At 44.7% G+C, this 25,653-nt stretch overlaps 1 protein-coding gene across 5 annotated transcripts in view; it reads left to right on the forward strand.

Moving 5' to 3' along the window:
* QRICH1 (glutamine rich 1) overlaps positions 1 to 25,653 on the forward strand; it is a 1,772,469-nt gene that overhangs the window by 646,128 nt on the left and 1,100,688 nt on the right. For all 5 annotated transcript variants that reach the window (XM_044078740.1, XM_044078739.1, XM_044078738.1 and 2 more), the window contains one exon: positions 12,561 to 12,732. In XM_044078740.1, coding sequence (XP_043934675.1) covers positions 12,561 to 12,732 — 172 coding nt within the window. The remainder of the gene's footprint in view (positions 1 to 12,560; positions 12,733 to 25,653) is intronic.

The following is a 25,653-nucleotide window of genomic DNA, read 5'->3' on the forward strand; positions in this document are numbered from 1 at the left end:
GGCAACCAAGGACATTATTGAGGCGGCTACTTGGACCTCCGTGCATACATTTGCCAAGCATTATAACTTACCTCTATACTCTAGATCCCGAGCAGGGTTTGCCACTGCTGTATTGCAAGGGATCCTAACTACACCATAATTCTTCTTCCTCCTCCCTAGTTTGGCTATGGTATTCTACCCATTTGTTATGACTGCAGATGCATACTTGAAGGACATAGTACAGTTTTGTACCTACCATAAATGTAGATGTCCGAACAGGATAGCATCTGCAGTCAGGATTACCCACCCTCCTTCCCCTCTGTGGTATTCCTAGGGTATTTACCCTCCTAATAGCTAGCTGGGGGGGGGGATCTCTTATGGTGTATTTGTTTGTATATATGTACATACATGCTTTTTTTTGTGTTTGCCTTTTGGAAACATTGGCATTTACCCAAATTTTAGTTTTCCAAGAGGGCAACTGGCATCTGGGGCAAGAAACACTGAGGAAAATGGCGTTGGCTGATGCCTTTATACCCGAAGACCAGCAGAGATGACGTCGGGTGAAGTGCGACACCAGCCGAGGCCAGACCCAGACTTTGGAATCCGGCCGACCGAAGGGCTGCCTGACGACAGGACAACCCATTTGTTATGACTGCAGATGCTATCCTGTTCGGACATCTACATTTATGGTAGGTACAAAACTGTACTTTTTAGGTCATAAAGTATTTTTCAGGTCGGGTTCTCAGTATATAAGGGTCAGCAAAGTTGATCTGGTGGTTGGATGGTTGTTGTTGTGGTGGTGTCTTTCGGCTTTTCCCTGTTAGGGGTTGCCACAGCGGAACTCCGGTCCGCTAATGATTGGTAGTTGATTTTTACGTGATAGTGGAGGTGTATTATGGGTAAGGGGAGGAGCTTGGAGCTCAGAGCAGATGCTAGTGAACTTGCTGGCTCGGATCCGGTACCCACAGGTTGAAGTCAAATGAAGTAGAACTACTCAGATGAAATGTTATGGTGAGTACATAACTACTTTTTTTGCACAATCCCCAGAACAAAAGTCTTGCCACATTATTATGCTTTTTGGTATATAGTCCTGCCTGTAGTACATCGCAACCAGCAACAGGATGTGCTACTGTTTCCAGTTCTGTTTTACAAAACCTACATTGTATGTTTCTATTGCATGTTCAGTAGACTTAGTGGCCTACGTACACGTTGGTTTACAGAGTTGGGCTGCCAATATTAACCTTTTGTTTTTTGGTTTAAATTCCACCTCTCCATAACCATTCCTGCATTCGATACTGATAAACATGAAGTGTTCTAAGAGTTTTACTTGCAGCACTATTTATGCATTTTCCACATTTCTTGCCTTTCTCTTCTGATCCTTCACCTTATAATCTTTCTTTTGTTTTTTTTTGTTTTTTTGCACATTCAGTTGCCTGATTTTTATCTACTTCTGGTTTGATTTCCCTTCCCACTTGACACCAATGTGCTTCTGCTAACTAAGTAGGGATGTCATCTTTCTTATTTTCCTCGTGTTTTAAAACTTTCACTACGATTGGGTCTTGCGAGGTCAGCAGATGTGTATGTAGTCCTACGATTGCAGATCTACACCTGTAATCAGTTTCAAGGAGGCCTATACCTCCTTCAGAATGGGGAGTATGTAGTTTTGGTATACACTTTTTTATAACTCATTTGATAAGCATGAAGCATCCTTGTTTTCCTGTCCAACACCTTTTGGGGCCAGTCAGTCACTCCTAAACTGTAAGTTAAGATAGGAAGAGCAAACTAGTTTATAGCCTGGAATTTGTTCCTCAATGTCAGTGCTGATTTTATTAAATTTAATCTTCTAACATATTATGCTTTATTGTTGAGCCTTAATCAGTTCCCAGATATTTAATATACACTCCCTCTTGCTCAAGTTCTTTTGTATCACATTCCTGTCCCAGGCTGATTTGGTGCTGCAGCTTTCCTGCTTTAAAAGTTGCTTTTGCACATTATCAAGATCAGTTGACATTCTTGTATCATCTGAAAAAGTTTTGAATACTTATAATTCTGCTATCTGTATCTCATCTGGTGAATTGTACAGTTTTAAATCATCCAGAAAAAGACTAGTCTTTACACTTTGTTTTCTAGGAGTCAGATTGTAGCCATGACCTAATCAGTTAGGTAGACAGCTTAATGGGTTAAGGGTACGACAAAAGATCAGCGGTGACAGTCAGTCTATAATATCCCCCTTTCAATTTTTATCTTGGGAATAATAATATTTTGTCCTTTGGCATTCGAAAGACATGCATGAATGGGCGTGCCTTTGTTGAAAGTTGGATGTCAGGCTGACAACTTGGCACCATAAAAAATCCACTGCCAGTCATTATCAGACCAGAGTTCTGCTGTAGCAACCCCAAACAGGGAAAAGGCTGAAAAGACCAACAACATCATGGCTTAACTGCAAAGTGGTTTGCCACTATTTCATGGTAACTGTAGTGTAATCAATCAGTGTAGGATATATCTTGTACATTTTTAAGCACTCTCTTATCCTTGAATGTGGAATACTGTTGGATGCTTTTTTATAGTCTATCCATGCCATATTTTGATTCTGCTCCCTTTTACAGTTTGTTCCCTATAACTTTCTTTTGTTACCCTTTTGTTCTTTTGCCATGATTGAGTTTTCTTTTAAATGATTATAAACTCTGTTGGCCTCAATACTAGTATAGTCAGAAGGCAAGCTATTGGTCTAGTTTTTAGGATAGCCTGCAAGTTCGATGTTAAGTAGGAGTATTGTTTTTCCTGTTAGCTAGTTGGTATCTGTTCAGGGTGCACACATAAATAGTTTTCTCATGGCTAAGTCTTCATGTAAAGATGTTAATACTTTTAGCTACTGCATCTGGGCCTGGGGTTTTCCAGTTAGGAACTTTTCTGAACTTTCATTCTCTCTGGCTATTACTTCATCCCACTTCATGTCCTATACATTTGGGCTTCTTAGTTTTTCTTTTACTACTTCTATCCATTCAGCATCTTATGTTCCACAGGATCTTCACAGGTATTACTCCAAAATGTACCCATTTCTTTTTCTTTTTTTTTGTTTTTGTGGTGGTGGTGGTTCAATTCCGTTTGCCTTGTTTCCCAATTCTCTATAAAGCTTTTTGTGTCTTTAGTCAATTGCTTTTGTACTTTTCATTTATATTTATCTGCATATCTTCTAAGCTTTTCTGCCTGTGCTGATATTTTTACTTTGATTGCGGTAGTGTATGGTAGATTCTGATCTGTTCTGATTCTGCGCATTGCTTTTATCACATCTGTCTTTGAGTGTTATTGTTGACCTCTTCTATACTCTTCTAACAGTGACATTTCTTGTATTAATTACTTTATAATGTTCTCTGATACTTCCAAGATGGCATTTGATTTCCTCTTCCTTTCCGTTACTGGCCTTTGTTTTTGTGGTAAGATTTTATCTGTTAATTTAGCTGCACAGTAATATATCCTGTTTGACTGTTATCACTTGAATCTCTATGAATAGTCTTAATTACTGTTTATCAAACTTCTAACTCTTTGGGTTTTATTGACTTTCAGTAGTCACTTTCTTTCATTGATCTTAATACATCTGTCCATATCTATTATATCAAGCAACTCTTCTTTTATCCTCATTTTCTTCTAAACTGAGGGCACATTCTTTGTTCAACAGTTCCTGCACGTCCTCTGCAGAACGTTCCAGAGCATCTTCCTGTACCACATTCTCTTCACTTTCATCCTGTCGTCCGTTGCTCTTTCATATGGAAGCTCACTGGCCTATCACTCCAAAACATTGACTGCGTTAGAGTTGCCACAGTTTCCTTTTCCTTCCCTTGCAGTGCAACTCCAGCTGAACTATTGTACTAATTTCCTATGAAAGGCTGCAAAGTATCTTCATATGGCAACTGATCGGATGTTTCCTACTCCACTGGGTTCCTCCTTAATTTGAGGATACATTGCTGTGTTCTGGTGTGATACTATCAGAGCTGGATTTTCTACACTAAATTCTTCACTTCCTAGGTAGTCTGTAACCTCAGTTTCTGTTTAACTTCTCCAATACTAATCCTCTCTTTTACCTTTTTCTTTCTTATTTTTTTAATTGTAAAATATTCAATCTGGATGCCTTTGCCTGTATTTCTCTTCAAATATCGTTGGTGCTGCTCTCTGCTGATTAGTTTTGCTTCTCCTTTGCATAAATATTGCACTATATTAAATCTTTTTTTCCCCCCATGTCCATATTTCTTCAGATGTCTCCTGCTCCTCCTATTTTTCCTTATTTGGGGCACTCATCGTTCCATCATGCTGTGAAATAACCAGTGTTAGACTTTCTGCACTAAATCCTTCACTTCACAAGTATTCCATAACTATAGGTTCTGTTTTTTTTTTTTTAACTTCTACTTTACTTATTTTCTGTTCACGGTCCCTCTTTGTGATCTTATTTTTTTGTATTGTGAAATTTTCAATACCTGGATACCTTTGGCTGTATTTCACTTCAAATGTCTTTGGGGCTGCTTTTTTTATTGATTTAATTTGGCTTTCTCCTTTTGCATAAAAATTGCACCATATCTGGTCTCTCTTTCCCATGTCCATATTTCTTTTTAGCACCTTTCAAAAATCTCCAGATTTTGTTCTTTATATTTTCGCACTTCTTCAGTCCTGTGCTTTGTTAGTACTAGCTGATTTAAGTACAGATTGTGAGAAGGTACTCTGGGTAGTCATTTGAATATCAAGTTGCAGTGTCAAACTTCACAATGCACCTTGGTCATAATTCAGCAAATATTGGATGCAAGTGACACCATAGTGGACTGTACTCATCAAATTTTGCCAAAAATGAAGGCGAAAGATTAGCAGTGAACATAAGCACTCCTGGTACTTGAAATGTAAAGAATGAATTTATTTAGCAAGAAGAATGCAGGACAACAGAATTTGTGTAGGATTAAGAAAAGTAGCAGATTAATAGATAGTCCTTCACTTGTACTGATGCAGGCTGCACCCCCCCCCCCAATCTTTGTAATTGACAGGTACCTTTCTCTCCCTTTTTTATTCTGCCCAGTTCCCCATCTGCCCCCTCCAGCAAACTGAGCCACTAATTACATTGCTTTCATCTAGGGTGTAGTCAGGATTTTAGTAATCTGTACCTCAGGGAAAGGTTCACTGTCCTCTTTGACATAGTACTTCTTGTTCTGACAGTTAAAGGCGACTTGTAAAACATAGAAGGCAAGATGTTTTCCGCCGTTAGTTTGAAAGTTAAGCCTCTCCAATGTCTGCTTTTCAAGACATAGTGGGACCTACATCAGCTGTGGTTCAGGTGTGGCCAACAGTAGCATCTCAACCATAGAAGATCCGGAAGAAACTGATGGCACTTTAATTTCCAGAATGTTTGCCAGCCTAATGACTGCAGTAGTTGGCAACAGCAAGGGTTCCATGTTCCACCCTCCAGTAGACTAACCCCTGAGGACATACCTGACTATTCCAGTCTGAAGGCATTTTTGGGATTGCTTGTCTGACCAGCTGTTTACATGGATGGCTGTGCCCTGGGAAAGATTGTGTCAAGATAATATCCCCAGGTTATTCAGTGCCATTTATTACCCCATCACAAACCCTCTACTTTCCCCTCCCAAACTTCCCTCCCTGTTAGAAGACTATGGCACAGTAAAAAGTGTTTTGTATTTTACTGGTATGAGCCATCCGGGAAGTCATAACAAATCTCAAGAGCTGCAGCTTTTACTCTGGCTTTCATTATTTCTCAGGAAATCAAGGATTTTGTGTCTGTTTTCCACCTTGGCAGGCTAAACCAGTTTGTCCAAAATAATTAGTTTGCATGGTCTTGGTTTCAGCAGTCCTTCCTTTTTTGTCAGGAGATTATATTTACTGTTTGGACCTCAACAATGCCTATTTTTATTGGCAGAGTGAGGGAATTCTGTCTCGTCTCCCTTTCTCTTGCCATTTCACTTAAGGGAAATGGATGAACTGATATATTCCTTAAGCTGTTGTTGCAGTTGTTTCCTGGAGCTCTGGGTTTGACAACAGTTAGTGGTCTTGGTTTTCTAAAGGTAGAGTCCATAGAAGATTGACTTCTTTGCCATTTGAGAGAAGAGATGGCCATTTTTCTGATGTTCATCGTGCGTACAGCTGCAGCATAACAGATGGGTTCTCCTGCCGTCAGGCGGGTCCTCGGTCGGCCGAATTCCAAAGTCTAGGTCCGGCGTCGGTTGTCGTCGCTTCTTCCCTGACGTCAGTGCGACAGGGGTATAAAAGAACCAGCCGACGCCATTTTCTTCAGTCTTTTTTGCCGCGCGGTGCCCGAAGCAGAAGCAGTTCGCAAGTGCCGGTCGGCCAGCTCCTGAGATTACAAAAAATTTGGAACCGAAGTCTTCTTAAAAGCTAAGTACCCCGTTGGGGAAACTTTTTCTTGCCTCAGACCAATGTCAGACAAAGTTAATAATTGTATTTCTTGTGGGAAGCAAATACCGCATAAGGATTTCCATTCCCTCTGTATACCTTGTTTAGGCCCAGACCACGACATCTCGGTCTGTCGCTTTTGTGCTACATTCAACAAATGCACTATTAAGCGTCGGGCGGAGTTCGCCCAGCATTATTTTGGGAAAGCATTTAACTATACTATATCGTCGGATACTCCGACTCCGGTTTTGTCTAAAAAAACGCAAAGACAAGGACCGACACTCGAGCTCCGCGGCCTCTACCGACACCACGCCAAAGCCGACTACACGTGGTCCGGTTCTCAGCGAGGCGCCTACGCAGCCCCTGATTACCGACGACACATCTTCGGTGGTGTCTCCTGTACCCGAGGTCGCAGGCTCCTCGGCCCACACCCTGACTACAGATACCGAAGCCACGCTTGGCATTGAAACACAGAATGTGGACAGGTCCACCTCCACGCAAGGTGTCTTCAGACCTTCCTCTTCTTTCTCCATCAAGTCTAAAGCTGCCATGCACCCTAAGAGACCTGCTACACAGGGCCCGTCTCCAGGCCCCATGCCTAAGAAACAGATGCTTAAAATGGCTGAGGATTTAATTACTCTAATCAGAGGTTCTCAGCCACCTCCGGACAAAAGACCCAGAGTGGAGGAAGATTCCCCCTCCTCTGATCAGGGCTCCATTATTTCAGAGCACTCTGATTATCAGGGACAGTCTTACTCTCCTTTTGAAGACTCTGATGCAGAGGAATCTATTCCTTCTGTATCCCCCCCTGAGGATTACTCATTTGGTGAAACTCTGCATACCTTAAGGGAACACTTCCACTGGGAAGGCCAGGATTATTCAGATTCCAAGAAAAGGATCAGGGAATTTCTTTTGTTACCCCAGCACAGGCCTCTGGCTATACCTCCTGTCCTGGACATCCTAGATGATGTTTACTCGGAGGCCTGCCTTAACCCGGACTCTCTCCCTCCAGCTCCAGTTAAGCCTGACAGGTACTACAGGGTTCCTGACTCGCACCAATTTCTATACAAAAGCCATGCTGCTGACCTAGAAACCATCTCACAGGGGCCCAAGGGAGTTAAGGCCTCCATTGCCAAAAACCCATTGCCTTCCGAGAGATTCCAGATCCTTAGAAAGGTGGGGAAAAAAGGTATATACCTCGGCTACCTTATCCATGAGGGCCTTAAACTGTCAGTTTCATATGCTAAAATACCAACAGTTTCTGTTATCTCAATTGAAAAGTAAAATGTCACAACCTGAACAACCAGACATGAAGGAGTTGCAGGATTTGATGCATAGTGCAGAACAAGTGGGTAAACATACCTTACAATGTGGTTTTGATTCTCTAGAGGCCTCATGTAGAGCTGCTGTTACAGGCTCAGTCATACATAGGCATGCTTGGCTCAAGGAACAAGTCTTGCCTGATCATGTCAAAGCTAAATTACTAGACGCCCCTCTTCAAAAGGATGTACTATTTGGGGCAAATGCTGAGGAAGTATTACGGAAAATGGAGGAAAAGGCTAAATCAATGCAAACTGTGAAAGAATTTCTGCAGGTTCAACCCCCACGCTTTAGTAGAAATTGGCCTTCCAAAAACTGGTCCTTTCCTGCCACAGACAGACCCCAAAGAGGCAGATACAGGCGCCCGAGGGGCAGAGGACAAACACAAGGCTCATACAGAGGCAGACAATGGCAAGCTCCTACACAAAGAGGTGGTGAGGACAACTCGCAATCTTTCAGAAAGCAAAACCAATGACTTTCCCTTTGCATGCCAACCAGGTCTCAAATGGCAGCACCCTTAGGAGGAAAGCTGGCACTATTCTCAAAAAATTGGCATATTGTCACAAAGGACAAATGGATCCTGAACATTATAAACAGAGGCTACAAATTCCATTTTCATACCCTTCCAAAAATGAAAGGCATGCCAAACCTGCCACACAATCAAAGGGCAGAGGCACAAAAGCAAATTTCAGACCTTATAAACATGAAAGCTATTCAAGAGGTACCTACACACGAACAAGGTCAAGGTTTTTATTCCAGGCTATTTCTGGTGCCAAGGAAGGGCAAAGATTGGAGACCTATTTTGGATCTTTCCATCCTAAACACATTCCTACTGCACCAAAATTCAAGATGCACACTCTACAGCAACTTCTTCCCATGCTGGGCAAGGAGTCTTGGCTGGTAACATTGGACCTCAAGGAGGCATACCTGCATGTCCCAATCAGACAAAATTGCAGAAGATACCTCAGATTTCTTGCAGGTTCAATACATTATCAATTCTCTGCATTGCCCTTTGGTTTATCTACTGCCCAGAGTATTCACGAAATGCCTGGCATCAGTAATTGCCTACTGCAGACTTCAAGGGATACAAATATACCCTTATTTGGACGACTGCCTGATCCAAGCGGACAGCAAACACATTCTTCTGAAACATCTGGCTTATGCAATAATGTTATTAAACTCTCTAGGATACACAGTCAACAAAGAGAAATCAAGACTAATACCCTCACGAAGATAATTTTCCTGGGTGCCAATTTGGACACAAACACCCAGATGGCCTACCTCACGCCAGAGAAGCAGGGGCAACTAATTCAATATTTCAAAACACTGGCAAATTGCACCAGGCTGACTGCAAGGAAAATCCTGCAGGCTCTGGGATTCATGGCATCTTGCATCTTACTAATCCCATGTGCAAAGCTGCATATGAGAAAACTACAATGGTACCTAAAAAAACATATGGTCTCAACACAGCCACAGTTTGGAAACAATGATACCACTAATTCCATGTCTGCAAAAGGAATTTCTGTGGTGGGCTCAAGCATGCCAAACAAACACAGGTCTTCCATTCAGCAAGCCTCAAGCAAATCAAGTCATCACAACAGACGCCTCTGACTATGCCTGGGGGGTGCACATGACAGACCGGTGCATTCAGGGCAAATGGACCCAAAAAGAAAAGCACCTTCACATCAATCAAAAAGAAATGCTAGCAGTGATAAATGCTATTACAGCCTTCAAGGACCTTCTACAACCAGGTCAGCTATTGATAAGAACAGACAACACCACAGTTATGTGGTACATAAACAAGCAGGGAGAAACACATTCTTATCCCCTATGCAGACTGGCCATGTCACTTTGGAACATGGCCATGGACTTACAAATGGAGCTACAAGCACAGTACTTGCCAGGCAAGGAAAACACGCTGGCAGACAACCTAAGCAGGAATATGACAGATCCACACGAATGGAAGTTGCATCCAAATGTTTTACAGAAATAATCCAAGAATGGGAAGGCCAGACATAGATCTCTTTGCCTCCCACAAAATCATCAATTAACAAAATTCTGCTCAAGGATCTTCCATCCAAAGGCCTGGAGAGTGGACGCTCTCTTTCAGTTGGACATCAATGACAGTTTATGCCTTCCCACCTCTTCCTCTGCTGCCCAAAGTCCTATTGAAGACCAGAGCAGACAGACCAAAGATGATCCTCATTGCTCCGGACTGGCCAAGGCAACACTGGTACCCACTACTAAGGAGCCTGACGCATTCCCCACCATGGACCCTGCCTCTAATGCCTCTTCTTCTGACTCAGCACAGCTTCAAAACTCTTCACAGTCAGCTGAAGACACTCAATCTAGCCGCATGGAAGATTCCTTAGCATCACAGCAGGCCCTGCTCTCCAAGGAGGTGCAGGATGTCATTTTGGAGGCCAGAAGGCCATCAACTAGAAAAGCTTACTCTGCAAAATGGAAACGTTTTTGTTTGGAATGAGAAAAAGGGCCAGTGCCCTGGAAAACTGAATTTACCTCAAATACTACAATATTTGGCCGAACTGCTAAGCAGTGGACTTTCGTTCTCCTCCATCAAAATCCATGCCTCAGCCATTTCTGCAGAATACAACACTGATCCACCTTTATTCTCTCACCCTCTATTAAGACAGTTCCTCAGAGGGGCTAAGAATTTAAGACCTCCAAGAAAACAACCAATACCTGCTTGGGATCTTAATTTCATTCTGGAAAAACTGACTTTGCCCCCTTTTGAACCAGCTGCCTCATCAGATTTACAATTTTTATCCTGGAAAACAGCTTTCCTTCTGGCTATCACTTCAGCTCGTAGAGTTTCAGAACTACAGGCTCTTATGGCTGTCCAGCCTTTTATCATCTTCCATCAGGACAGAGTTTCATTACGTACCAACCCGTCCTTTATGCCTAAAGTGGTATCCAGGGTAGCTTTAAATCAGGCCATACATTTACATACTTTTTATCCTAATCCTCAAAACAAAGGGGAGAGATTACTGCATTCCTTGGACATCCACAGACAACTGCGTTATTATTTGGACAGAACAAAGCCTTTCAGAAAATCAGAACAGCTTTTTGTGGCCTATGCGGTAGGAGCTCAAGGAAAGTCAATATCCAAACAGACAATCTCAAAATAGATAGCCCACTGCATACGCTTTTGCTATTCCTTTCATGGCAAAACTGTACCTACAGGCATTAGAACTCATTCCACCAGGGCCACAGCCACCTCTGCAGCCTTCCTCAGAGGAGTTCCTACCAAGGATATTTTAGAAGCAGCCACTTGGAGTTCTGTGCATACCTTCTCTAAGCACTACAACCTACCATTATACTCCAAGTCTAGAGCAGGCTTTGCCACTGCAGTATTGCAGGGCATTTTGGCTCCTCCTAGCTCCACCTAGTGCCTACCACCCCTTTCTTAGCTTTGGGATTCTACCCTTATGTTATAACTGCAGCTGTATGCACGATGAACATAGTACAGTTTTGTACCTACCATAAATGTAGATGTTCGAGTGCTAATACAGCTGCAGTCCAGGTTTCCCTCCCACCTTCCCCTCTAGGGGTATTCTTTTATGGTATTTGCTTGCAACTACTGTTTTTTGATTATATTGCATTGCATTATTACATTATTTTATGTATTGCCTTCCTTCTGGGGGCACCTGACATCTGGGGCAAGAAAGACTGAAGAACATGGCGTCGGCTGGTTCTTTTATACCCCTGTCGCACTGACGTCAGGGAAGAAGTGACGACAACCGACGCGGGACCTAGACTTTGGAATTTGGCCGACCGAGGACCCGCCTGACGGCAGGAGAACCAATCTGTTATGACTGCAGCTGTATTAGCACTCGAACATCTACATTTATGGTAGGTACAAAACTGTACTTTCTTTGGGGTGTAATTGATGGGTGCTATTCATCTTTTGGCAGCTTTTCTCTACTGGTCCTGCTCTTATCACTGATAACATGCCTAATCATAGAGTAAAAAAGAAAACCAGGACTAATTCTCTCCATGTCTGTGGTTTCAGACTTTGGTGTGCCTGCTGGTACAGGAAACTATTTTAGTCATAAAGGATGTCCTCCACAGCTGGGGTAATTGTCATATCCACCACAAGACCTTGCTCCTGATTTAGACCCTCAGATCACACCTGATCTCCCAGTGTGAGAGTGTTACTACTGTTAATATCTAGCTCAGAGACTTGTCTTGACTTGTATAGCATTAATTTCAGTAATGTACTGCACTGTTCTGATATATGTACTATCTGTGAGAAGATTTCCTCTTGACAGATCACAAACCCCTCCTTCCATCTCTATGTTGGTGGCCTTTACAGCCATCTTTGGCTTTGGGCTTCTCCTTTAGGTGTAGGAAGGAAATTTCTGGTAAGTATCTATTTGTTCTGTAGGGTTAATACTGGCTGGTTCTCCTGTTGGTCAGACTGCTATACACTGGCTAGTCCCCCTCTAGGTCTAGCACCTTTGCAGTTGTTTATTTGTTCATATTATAGATACTATGTCTTACAGGAACTTGGCTGCTGGTGTCTGTGCATACCCCAACATTTGGGATCTTCAGGAGAAAGTTACAGTACATGTTTTGTGGAAAGGATTAACCTTGCCAGCTGGACCCCTCTAAAGAAGGGTCCTCTCATAGGTTAGATGATAGGAGAAAGGGGTACCTGTTAGTTGCAGTGAGTTGTTGTGTAACATTTTTTTTGTTTTCTTTATATTTTGCTGCAGCCCTTGTTTAAAAGAGGATGCCTATTACAATTAAATTGATTCTGCTAGGTTAAGAATTCATACTGCATATGTTTAAGTTCCTTACTTAAGTAATATTTACATGTATTTTCTTTGTAGGCTCCAGTTGTACCAGTCAGTGAAGTAGAGCCTCCAACCCAGCCATCACCAGATCTCATACTGCCAAACTCCCTTAAACCTGAAGAAGGCCTGGAGGTTTGGAAAAACTGGGCTCAGACAAAGAATGCAGAGCTGGAGAAGGATTCTCACCACAGGCTAGCACCAATTGGCAGTAAGCATGGACTTTTCTTGGTGTCCTAGAGTGTTTTAGAGAGACTATGCAGACTGCAAGTACAGTGCCCTCAAGTTCCTTTTGACGATTTCTAATGTGATATTTTTCTGCATCGTTGCAGACTCTCATTTTGCCTTTGCTTTGGATTGCAGATTTTCATATCTTTACTATTTTGCTCCCTCAATACATAAATGCAGAGTAAGTTGCACAGAGTATTTTTTCTGATGTCCTTCATGGATGCATCTGCAGTCATAACAAATGGGTTGTCCTGTCGTCAGGCAGCCCTTCGGTCGGCCGGATTCCAAAGTCTGGGTCCGGCTTCGGCTGATGTCGCACTTCATCCGACGTCATCTCTGCTGGTCTTCGGGTATAAAGGCATCAGCCGACGCCATCTTCCTCAGTCTTTCTTGCCGCGTGGCGCCCGAAGCAGAAGCTGTTCGCAAGTGCCGGTCGGTCAGATCCAGAGATTACTACTACCGAATACTACTTCGAAGACTTCTAAAGCTAAGTACCCGTTGGGGACTCTTTCTTGCCTCAGCCGATGTCAGAAAAAGTCAATAACTGTTTAACTTGTGGGAAACAAATACCTCATAAAGATTTCCACTCTTTCTGTCTGCCTTGCTTAGGCCCAGACCACGACGTAGCAGCCTGTTCGGCCTGTGCTTCCTTCAATCGACGAACGCTTAGGCGTCGGTCGGAGTTCGCTGAACAGTTTTTCGGCTCAGATTTTGCGTACATTATGCCGTCGGATCCTCCGACTACCCAAATTGTTAAACGCAAAGAAAAAGACCGACACTCGCGGTCCGCGGTTTCGGCCGAAACCACGGTTAAGCAAGCCGCGAGTGTCTCTGTTTCGGCCGAAACCGAGAAAACCGGTCAATCTTCAGCCGAAACCATGACTACTACTGAGGCTCCTGCTACCTTAGTTGAATCGGCCTCAGAAATTTTGCCTACAACTGTGGTTCCTAGTGATTTATCAGACACCATCCCTTTGGATGTCTCTACCCCAGCACGTGGTGCTGCTAGGCCTCCTGCAGCCATGTCTATTAAGGCCTTTGCCAGGGCTAAAGCAGCCAAATCTGCTAAATCAGTGCCTGTTAAGCCCCCTTCACACAGGCCCACTTCAAGTTCACAAATGCTTACTCTGGCAGAAGATTTAATATCCTTAATTAGGGATCCCAATCTCACCCAGACAGGGCCTCTCAGCCCCAGAAAGAGACCTAGAGCAGAGCCCCGAGCCAGTGTCCTCTGATGATTCTGCGGATGACTCAGACATTACAGACCAGCCAGAGGCTCCTTTTTCTACTTATGAAGATTCCGATGCTGAAGAATCCATTCCAACTGCCTCTCCACCAGAGGAATTTTCCTTTGGGGAAACCTTACATGCCATGAGAGAACAATTCCAATGGCAGGGACAAGATTTCTCAGATTCAAGAAAAAGGCTTAGGACCTTTCTGCACTTACCACAACATAGGCCCTTAGCTATACCTCCTGTACTGCCTGTTGTGGATGATGCATTTAATGTTTGCACTGCTCCTGATTCATTACCTCCAGCCCCTGCCAAACCAGATAGATTTTACAGGGTGCCAGACACTCATCACCACCTATACAAGGCCCCACTTGCAGATCCCGAAACTATATCCCAGGGGCCTAAGGCAGTAGCCTCGACCACAGCAAAAAACCCTATTCCTTCTGAAAGGGAATCCAGGTCCTTAGAGAGATGGGGAAAAAAGTTTACACCTCTACTACTCTCTCAGCTAGAGCTTTAAACTGTCAGTTTCATATGATCCAATACCAAGAGTTTATGCTTGATCAGTTAACTAAAAAACTGTCCTCTGATGAATCCTTAGATAAGAAATATGTATTAGAAATGGTAAACAACATCCAACAGGTTAGTAACCATTCCTTAAAATGTGGCTATGATGCACTGGAGGCTTCATTTAGATCAGCCATGACTGGCACAGTGATAAGAAGGCATGCATGGTTGAAAGAACAGGTCTTACCGGATCATGTTAAAGCAAAGCTATTAGATGCTCCTATGGATAAGGCCAGTCTATTTGGTACACCTGCCCAGCAAGTAATGAAGAAAATGGAAGAAAAGGCAAAATCTGTACAAACAGTTAAAGATTTCTTACAGGTTCAGCCCCCAAGGTTTAGCAGGAACTGGCCTGCCAAAAATTGGTCCTTTCCTGACTCCACAAGATCCCAAAGGGGCAGGAATAGACGCTCTAGGGGCAGAAATCAATCCAGAGGAGGTGCCTACAGAGGGCGACAGTGGCAAGGCAATAACCGAGGCACAGACACAACCACTGCCACTGCAACAGGACAATCACAGTGACTTGGCCCTGACACCGCCTACCAGGGAGCAAATAGCAGCACCTTTAGGCGGAAAGTTAGCCTTATTTTCGAAAAATTGGCACTATATCACAAAAGACAAGTGGATTTTGCAAACCATAGACCAAGGTTACCGGTTCCACTTCCACACCTTACCAGTAAAAAGAGGAATGCCAAACCTACCTCCAAATCAAAAAATAGAAGCTCTACAGCAGATAGCGGAATTAACAAAGATGAGAGCTGTGGAAAGAGTACCAATAACAGAACAGGGCAAAGGATTCTACTCCAGACTCTTCCTAGTACCAAGAAAAGAGAAAAGCTGGAGACCTATTCTCGACCTGTCCGTCTTAAACACATACATCATTGTCCCGAAATTCAAAATGCTGACCCTACAGCAACTTCTTCCCATGCTGGGCAAGGAGTGTTGGCTGGTAACTCTAGATCTCAAGGAGGCATACCTGCACGTCCCCATTCGACCAAATTGCAGAAGATACCTCAGATTTCTTGCAGGATCAGAGCATTATCAATTCTCAGCATTGCCTTTTGGCTTATCTACTGTGCCCAGAGTATTCACAAAATGCCTGGCATCAGTAATCGCTCACTGCAGACTACAGGGAATCCAAATTTATCCATACCTGGACGACTGCCTGTTACAAGCGGACAACAAAAGCAAGCTGACAACAGATTTACAAAGGGTCATTTACTTGCTACAAGCCCTGGGATACACAGTCAATTTACAAAAGTCCAGGCTGATACCATCCCAAACAAGAACATTCTTGGGCGGAATTGGACACAGTAAAACAAATGGCATTCCTAACTGCAGAAAAACAAAAGATCTCCTCTTTACTTCTTGGCATTAACAAAGCAGAACAAACTAACAGCAAGAAAAGTTCTGCAGGCCTTGGGCTTCATGGCATCATGCATAATCTTGGTCCCACATGCCAGACTGCATATGAGAAAGCTACAGTGGTGCCTAAAGAATTTATGGTCTCAGCACAGGCACAGCTTAGAAACAGAAATCCCACTAATCCCATGCCTAAAACAGGAGTTCCTATGGTGGGCTCAAGCATGCCAGGCAAACCCAGGCTTACCCTTCCACAACTTTCGAGCAAGCCAAACCATCACAACGGACACCTCAGACCTAGGATGGGGGGCGCACATGCTGGACAAATGCATACAAGGATTGTGGACTCAAGACCAGCTGCACCTGCACATAAACCAAAAGAAATGCTGGCAGTAAAACTGGCAATCCAAAATTCAGACCATTCCTCAAAGAAGGCCATTTGATGATAAGGACAGACAACACCACAGTCATGTGGTACATCAACAAACAGGGAGGCACTCATTCATACCCCCTATGCAGAATGACTTTGGACCTTTGGAATCTGGCTCTCAGCTACAACATCCAGTTACAGGCAATATTTGTGCGGGAAAAGAGAACACCCTAGCAGACATGTTAAGCAGAACCACCTCGGATGCTCACGAATGGATGCTACACCCGGACATCTTCAAGGCCATCACAAAGAAATGGGGAATGCCACAAATAGATCTATTCGCTTCCCCACTCAATCACCAGCTCAAAAATTCTGCACAAGGACATTCCACCCACTTGCATGGAAGGTGGACTCTCTATCCTTCAGCTGGAAAGGCCTAACAGCATATGCATTTCCACCTCTTCCCTTGATGCACAAGGTACTACTGAAAATCAAAGAGGAACGTCCAAGGATAATCCTGATAGCTCCGATTGGCCAAGACAACACTGGTACCCATTGCTGAGGAGCATGTCTCGGAGAATGTGGTCAATACCCTGATGCCTTTGATGTTAACTCAGAACAACTACAACATCATGCATCCAAACCTAAAAACCTTGCAACTGACGGCCTGGAACATCACATAGCAGCAACTAACCCAGACCTTTCCCAAAGGGTTAAAGACGTTATCCTTGAAGCCCGCAGACCTTCAACAAGAAGGAACTATGCAGGAAAATGGAAAAGGTTTGTCATTTGGAGTACTGAAAGAGGAAAAGATGTGTCGAACATAGATATTGCTAACATTCTGGAGTACTTGGCAGAGCTTCTACATACAGGCCTGTCCTATTCCTCCATCAAGATACATGCATCAGCTATTTCAGCAGAATACAGCTTCGATCCACCTGTCTTTTCGCATCCTCTACTCAGGCAGTTCCTCAGAGGGATCAAGAATGTAAAACCTCCTAGGAAAACCACCATTACCAGCATGGGACTTGAACTTTGTGCTAGAAAAGTTGACACTCCCTCCGTTTGAACCAGCAGCAACAGCATATCTGCAACACCTGTCATGGAAAACTGCTTTCCTACTGGCAATTACCTCAGCAAGGAGGGTTTCGGAACTACAGGCCTTAATGGCAGTGCAACCCTTCCTAATCTTCCATCAAGATAGGGTGTCCATGAGAACTAATCCTACATTTATGCCTAAGGTGGTATCCAGAGTGTCTTTAAACCAGGCAATCCACCTACCTACCTTCTTTCCCAATCCACAAAACAGGGGGGAAAGACTGCTGCATACCTTGGATGTACATAGACAGTTACGCTACTACCTGGACAGAACCAAAAGTAACAGAAAAACTGACCAGCTTTTAGTAGCCTATGCAACAGGAAGGGAAGGAAAAGCAATTTCCAAACAGACAATCTCCAAATGGATAGGAAATTGCATAAGATTCTGTTACTCCTACCATGGAAAACCAATTCCACAGAACATAAGACCTCATTCTACAAGGGCTACAGCCACTACCACAGCTTTCTTACGAGGAGTGGCAACCAAGGACATTATTGAGGCGGCTACTTGGACCTCCGTGCATACATTTGCCAAGCATTATAATTTACCTCTATACTCTAGATCCCGAGCAGGGTTTGCCACTGCTGTACTGCAAGGGATCCTAACTACACCATAATTTTTCCTTCCTCCACCCCTAGTTTGGCTATGGTATTCTACCCATTTGTTATGACTGCAGATGCATCCATGAAGGACATAGTACAGTTTTGTACCTACCATAAATGTAGATGTCCGAACTGGATAGCATCTGCAGTCAGGATTACCCACCCTCCTTCCCCTCTGTGGTACTCCTAGGGTATTTACCCTCCTAATAGCTAGCTGGGGGGAGTCTCTTATGGTGTATTTGTTTGTATATATGTATATACATGCTTATTTTTTGTGTTTGCCTTCTACCTTTTTGGAAACATTGGCATTTATCCAAAATTTAGCCTTCCAAGAGGGCAACTGGCATCTGGGGCAAGAAACACTGAGGAAGATGGCATCGGCTGATGCCTTTATACCCGAAGACCAGCAGAGATGACGTCGGATGAAGTGCGACATCAGCCGAAGCCGGACCCAGACTTTGGAATCCGGCCGACCGAAGGGCTGCCTGACGACAGGACAACCCATTTGTTATGACTGCAGATGCTATCCAGTTCGGACATCTACATTTATGGTAGGTACAAAACTGTACTTTCTCTGATGTAGCCTAAATGGGCTGCCTGAGTTTTATCATTTATTCTTTATTGGTTATTTTATAGTGGATGTTGCTTTGATAACAATCTCTTCATAGTGCATAATTCTGGTGCTTCTTGCTTGCCTTCATCAGTTTCCTTCCTTTGCAAGTGATGGGGCGCACAGTAGGTAGCATCTGACGGAAAGACAGTAGAGATCTTAAACTGTCAGTTGTCCTGCTAGGGAAACATTCTTTGGTGACAGTAGATTTTCACTGCCTCATCAGAATATGTAGGAATTTGTTTTGCTGATGTCCTTCTATTCCAATGTTGCAGTATTCTACATGTGCGTTTACCCTTCTTCCTTCCAGTTCATCCGGCCAGAATTCCAAAGATTTTCAGTCCCTCAAGGTGCATCTGACTCCTGTCGTGGCTGCAGGAACGTGGGTCATAAAAGTGACGTCTGCATGCACCAGCCCTCAGAACTTTTCAGCCGCTAGTTGTACACCAGGTGGTCCTGCTACTCATGCACGTCGGATTAAGAACATTCAGAATAAGTACCCCGTTGGGAACTCTCTCAGCCCTCCTGTTTAGTATATATAGTCAGTTCATGTGTTCCGGAAAGGGTAAGTGTGGCCGGCAGATTCCCCACAAAGACACCCACAACAATCACGACCACGAGAAATGCCCTATTTGTCAGGCGTTCAACCCAAGACCTTACGTCGCCATTTGCATGCTTTAAACCTTTATCTAGAGAACCAGCAGTTAAAACAAATTGTGTTGGGGATGGAAGCTGCCGCATCCGATGTCCCATCAGAACCGCCTAAGAAGCAGACCAAGACCTTGCAGCCTAGTGGTGCCTGTACCGCAGCCTGTGGCCGACATCTGCCTGGCCGAGGACTCCGCTTCTGCCATTCAGGATACAGTGGGTACTTATGTGGAGACTGCACAATCCCGAGAGGACGTCACGTCCATAGAGGTTTTACCGGCATTTGCCTTAGATTCCAGCGAGAGCGCACTCTCTGGGCCCGTCAGATTCTGCCGACACCATCCTTATGTCTGACTTGAGGCCTTCTCCTAGTCGGACGCCAGGTAGGCCTCTAAAGAAAAAATAAAATACAAAACATCTCTCTCCTCCAACTGAAAGCATGCCCAATTGGCAAGCCTTCAAGCAGAGCCTGTTTAATGCCTTTGTGGTCCTACTACAGGAAGCCTTAGCATTGCCCCTCCCCTCCTAAGCCCTAGGCCTCAAGCCTCAGCTACTGAAAGGAGGGTAGAAGTGGAAGAGGAACTCTTCGACTCCTCAGAAGATTCCCTCTCCTATTCCTCACAGATCTCCTCCCCCTGGGATATGGATCTCCAGAGGAAGGCTCTATTGAGCCTGACTCCCCAGTGGAGGATTTCACTTTTGGGGAAACTATCAGCAAAATGAAAAAAACACTAAGTGGGAATCCACTGACATGACTGAAGTGCAGAAGAGGCTTTATGACCTCATACAGATGGACTCCCCCAGTCCTTCTGCTTTCCCTCCTATTCTGCTGGCCTTCCTGGGTGCCTTTTCCTCTGCATCTATCAACCCTGATTCCCAACCTCCAGCCCCACACAGGGTGGACAGACTGTACAAAGTCCCTGAATCAGAAAACATTTCTGCTTAATGCCCTCCGGCTGACCCAGCCACTATCTCCATTTCCACTGATAGGGCTTCCAAACTGCTCCCAACGACCATTCTTCCAGCTGACAAGGACATGAACACAATGGCATGGCTGGGGAAGAAAATCTACACTTCTGCCACCCTGTCATTCAGGACCACAAACTGCCAGACCCACATGACCAAGTACTCCTTAGCCCTGCTGGAGAAAGCCATCAAGGAATTGGCTAACATCCCAAACTATGCAGCCAAAGCTTCTCTGTCCTCCCTGCTAGCACTCTCCTCTCAGGTGAATAGACACTCCATACGATGCAGTTATGATGCAGCTGAAGCCTCAGCTAGGTTAGCTGCATCAAGCTCTGCTTTAAGGAGATGCTCTTGGTTACGTCTCCAGCCCTTCCCTGACGACTTCAGGGCTAAGCTTATTGATGCCCCTTTGGATCACTCTGCCCTGTTTGAAATAAAAGTGGCTGACCTCTTCAAGTCCCTTCAACAAAAAGGCAAAGAATTGCAGGACCTCAAACACCTGCTGGTCTCACCCATCCCTAAATTCCATAGGGACTACCCTGCCAAGACAGAATTAATCAGAAATCCTTCTTGGCCTATGGGTCCCTTCAGGCTCAGGACACCGCCTAGAAAACAGCCCCTCTGGCTAGAGCTTCCCCATCATCAAGCCAGAGGCCTCCCTTTCAAGATAGGGCAGGTAGTGTCTGGCTACCTGCTAACCTCATTTCCCACCCCTCCCACATCCCTACCCCTATCTGCCCATCTCTCTCACTGTCTTCCTGTATGACCGAGATTACCTCAGACAAGTGGGTTCTATCTGTCATCCGGAATGGTTACTTTATGCCCTGGATCACCCCCCGCCTCCCGTAAGGTTAGGCACTCCACAGCCACCCACCAGTCAGCTATGCCTCCTACAACTGGTACAGCAAACTATGCCGGTGCAAGGGACTATAGAACCAGTGCCTATAAAAACAAAAGGAAGAGGATTCTACTCCAGAATCTTTCTGGTCCCCAGAAAGGTTGGGCCATGGAGGCCTATAGTAGATCACTTGTGCCTCAACCCTTTCCCAAAAGTTCCTACCTTCAGGATGCTCACTCTTCCCACAGTCTTCCCCCTCCCTCTACCCCAAGGTTTCATGGCAACCCTAAACATAAATAAAGGACACTTATCTGCACATACCAATAAAGCCCACTTTCAGGAAATACCTGAGGTTTATGGCAGGCTCATCCCATTTTCAATTCTGTGCCTTGCCCTTTGGGCTTTCCACAGCACGCAGGGTATTCACAAAATGTCTGGCTCCAGTCATCACTTACTGCAGGACAAAGGGAATCAAAATATTCCCTTACTTAAACGGCCTGTTAATTCAGGCAGACAATCAGCACCGGGGTCTATTTCTGCTCCGGTGTCGGAAGATGGCTGTGTCGGCCTAGTAGACTCCGCTTGAGAAACCGCAGCTGTCTGGGGTTCCAGTTCTGCAGTTGTCAGGGGCTGCGTAGGCTCCTCACTGAAAACCGGAGAACCGGCGACAGGCCCAGCAGAGGCCTCGGAGTCTGGCTTGTTCCTAGGCTGCCTGTCCTAATCCTTGCGTTTTTTATGTATGCTAGTCGTCGGCTTCTCCGACTGCATGATATACTTAAATTTCCTACCAAAGTAATGTCGTGCGAAGTCAAAATGGAGTTTGATAGTTCGTTTATTAAACCTAGCACAAAACCGACAACCTTTGATGTCGTGGTCTGGGCCTAGGCAAGGAATACAATAGGAATGGAAGTCCTTATGAGGTATTTGCTTCCCACAAGTAATGCAATTGTTAACTTTTTCTGACATCGGACTGAGGCAAGAAAATGTTCCCCAACGGGGTACTTAGCTTTATTGAAGACTTCGGACTGAAATTCGAATCGAAAATCTCAGGTGTCTGCCGACCGGCACTTGCGAACTGCTTCTGCTTCGGGCACTGCGTGGCAAGAAAGACTGGGGAAAATGGCGTTGGATGCCTTTTGTATACCCCTGGTGCTCTGACGTCAGGGAAGAAGCGACAGCAACCGACGCCGGACCAAGACTTTGGAATTCAGGCCGACTGCGGGACCGCCTGACGGCAGGATAACCCAAGTGTGATGACTGCAGCAGGGTGAACACTCGAACATCTACTTTTATGGTAGGTACAAAACTATACTTTCCTGAGACTTGTGGGTTACATGGCAGCCACCATGCCCATGCAGCCCGTAGCAAGACTGCACATGAGGAAACTACAATGGTATCTTCGGTCAGTATGGACTCAGTACTCCCATCCCCTGGAGTTCAGGGTCCCCCTTCTTCCCTGCTTGAAACAGAAAATTCATTGGTGGGTGGCTCAGGTGGTCAAGAACCCAGGCCGCCCTCTACAAACTCCCACACCTACCCAGATCATACATACAGGTGCTTCAGGTCTGAAATGGGGAGCAACACTAGGACAAAGACAAGTGCAGGGTTTATGGACAGATGCACACAAACTAGACCACATAAATGTCGGAGAGATGAGGGCAATCCTCCTTGCTCTACAAGCCTTCCAGCCCTACCTAAAGCAAGGCCCTCTCAAGATATTTACGGACAACACCACAGTCCTGTGATATCTCAATAAATGGAGAGGGGCCAAATCCTACCTCTTATGCAGACTAGCTCTGCAGGTGTGGGAACTGGGCACCTCACAGGGAATTACCCTACAGGCAGCCTACATACCCTCTCTGCACAACTCCCAGGCAGATTGTCTAAGCAGGACCATCTCAAACAACCGTGAATGGATGCATCACAGAGATGTTTTCCTGGATCCGGGTCCACAGGTGGGGTACACCTCAAATAGATCTGTTTGCCTCCTCCATAAACCGGCAACTTCCTGATTTCTGCACCAGGGCACCCGACCCTAAGGCACTGTCAAAAAATGCCTTCTCAATGTCCTGGGAGAGGAAATGTCTGTATGCCCCCCGACCCCTTCCCCTGGATTCAAAACGTGCTGCTGAAAATTCAGCAGGAGTCACCAGAAATCTTGCTGGTGACTCCCTACTGGCCAAGACAGTACTGGATGTTCTTCGTGTTTCACTGTTGCAGTCATTACATTTGGGTAATCTGCTGGCAGGTTGCCCTCAGTCGGCCTGAATTCCAAAGTCTTGGGTCCTGCGTCGGTTGCTGTCTCCTCCTCCATGACGTCAGGTCGTCAAGGGTATAAAACATGCATCCGGTGCTATTTTCTGTAGTCTTTCTTGCCGTGCGGTGCCCGAAGCAGAAGCATTTCGCAAGTGCCGGTCGGCCGACTACTGAAATATTTGCGTTTGAGTTTCAGAACCGAAGTCTTCAATAAAGCTAAGTACCCCGTTGGGGAAACTTTTTTTTCTTGCTTTTTACCGATGTCAGAAAAAGTTAATAATTGTATTACTTGTGGGAAGCAGATACCTCATAAGGATTTCCATTTATACTGTATTCCTTGCCTGGGCCCTGATCACAATGTGCCTGGCTGTCGGTTTTGTGCTAGATTTAACCAACGCACTATTAAGCATCGATATATTTTTGCATCCAAGTATTTTGGAAACAGATTTAACTACCCAGAGATGTCATCGGATAGCAATCCGACTACCAGAGTATATAAAAAACGCAAAGAAAAGGACAGAGAAAGGCAGTCGAGATCCAAAACCGACGAAGCTTCTCCTAAGCCAGTCACCGGTTCGCTGGTACTCAGTTGCTTTCGCAGACCCTGATACCCGCTACCTTCGAGTCGCAGGCCTCCACTGACACCCATGTGGAGTCTGGCATGCCGCAAGATACTCAAGGTATTGGACCGATGGATGTATCTCACTCAGATGGGTCTGGAGCCGCTGAGCAGCCACCGGCTTCTGAGGGGTGTATTCCGACCTCATCATTTTTATACCAAACCGTAAGCTGCAAAACCAAAGGTAAAGACACCTTCTAAAACTAAAAAAACAACGCCTGAGCCACGTGCACAGGCCTCAATGCCTAAAAAACATATGATCAAAATGGCTGAAGATCTCATTACCTTGATCAGGGGTACCCATCCCCCTCCAGATAAGAGGCCTAGGCAACACACTGGCTATGAATCTTCAGATCAGGTTTCTATTTCTTCTGATTCCTCTTCTGATCAGGAATTAACTTTACCTCACTATGAGGATTCTGATGCTGAGGAGTCTATTCCATCTGCATCTCCTCCTGAGGATTATTCATTTGGAGAAACCTTGCATACTTTGAGGGAGCATTTTCACTGGGAGAGTCAAGACTTCTCAGAATCAAAATAGATGCTCAGGGATTTCCTCCTCTTCCCTCAGCACAAGCCTTTAGCCATTCCTCCTGTGTTAGACATTGTGGATAAAGTTTTTTCGGAGTCTAGCCTGACCACTGACTCATTACCTCCGGCTCCCAGTAAGCCTGACGGGAATTACAGGGTCCCTGACTCTCATAAATTTTTATTTAGAAACCCTGCTGCTGATCCTGAAACTATTTCACAGGGTCCAAAGGGAGTTAAGCCTTCAACAGCAAAAAACCCTACCCCCTCCGACAGAGATTCAAGGGCGCTGGACAGGTGGGGAAAAAAGGTTTATACATCTGCAACCTTGGCAGTCAGGGCCTTAAACTGTCAATTTCATATGCTTAAGTACCAACAACATGTTATGGGATTGCTGAAACTGAAAATTATGTTGATTTCAGAATGTGCAGAAAATAAGGAATTGCAGGAATTGCATGCAGCTGAACAAGTTAGAAAGCATACTTTGCAATGTGGTTTTGATTCTTTAGAGGCCTCCTGCAGGGCTACAGTTACTGGATCTGTGATTAGGAGGCATGCCTGGTTAAAGGAACAAAATTTGCCTGATCATGTTAAAGCGCTAAATTGCTAGATGCACCTTTACAGCATGATTCTCTGGTATTAAGGCAGAAGAGGTTTTAAAGAAAATGGAAGACAAAGCTAAGTCCGTGCAAATTGTTAAAGATTTCTTACAAGTGCAGCCACCTAGATCCAGTAGACACTGGCCTACAAAAAATTGGTCCTTTCCTGTGTCAGACAGCTCAAAGGTGCAAATCCAGATGCCCTAAGGGTTCCAGGTAGCAGGCTCAAGACTCATACAGGTCAAAGCAATGGGGCGCATCCACCTCCAAATCTGGAGGAGATAAAGCACAAACCTACAGAAAGCAATCCCAATGACTTCCCTCTGCCTACACCAAGCACTTATATTTTGGCAGCACCCATGGGGGAAAATTAGCACTTTTTGCTCAAAATTGGCAGTTAATAACCCAGGACAAGTGGGTGCTGAACATTGTATCACAGGGATACGGATTCCATTTCCACACTCTGCCAATGAGAAATGGTTGGCCATACCTGCCAAAAAACCAATGGGCAGAGGCACAGAAACAGGTTACATCCCTCATGGATATGGGGGCCATTCAGACAGTACCAGAACAGGAAAAAGGACAATATTTTTACTCAAGACTGTTCT

Source organism: Protopterus annectens, chromosome 7.part1 (assembly GCF_019279795.1).
Source record: "Protopterus annectens isolate FY-2018-M chromosome 7.part1, PAN1.0, whole genome shotgun sequence".
Classification (NCBI taxonomy): domain Eukaryota; kingdom Metazoa; phylum Chordata; order Ceratodontiformes; family Protopteridae; genus Protopterus; species Protopterus annectens.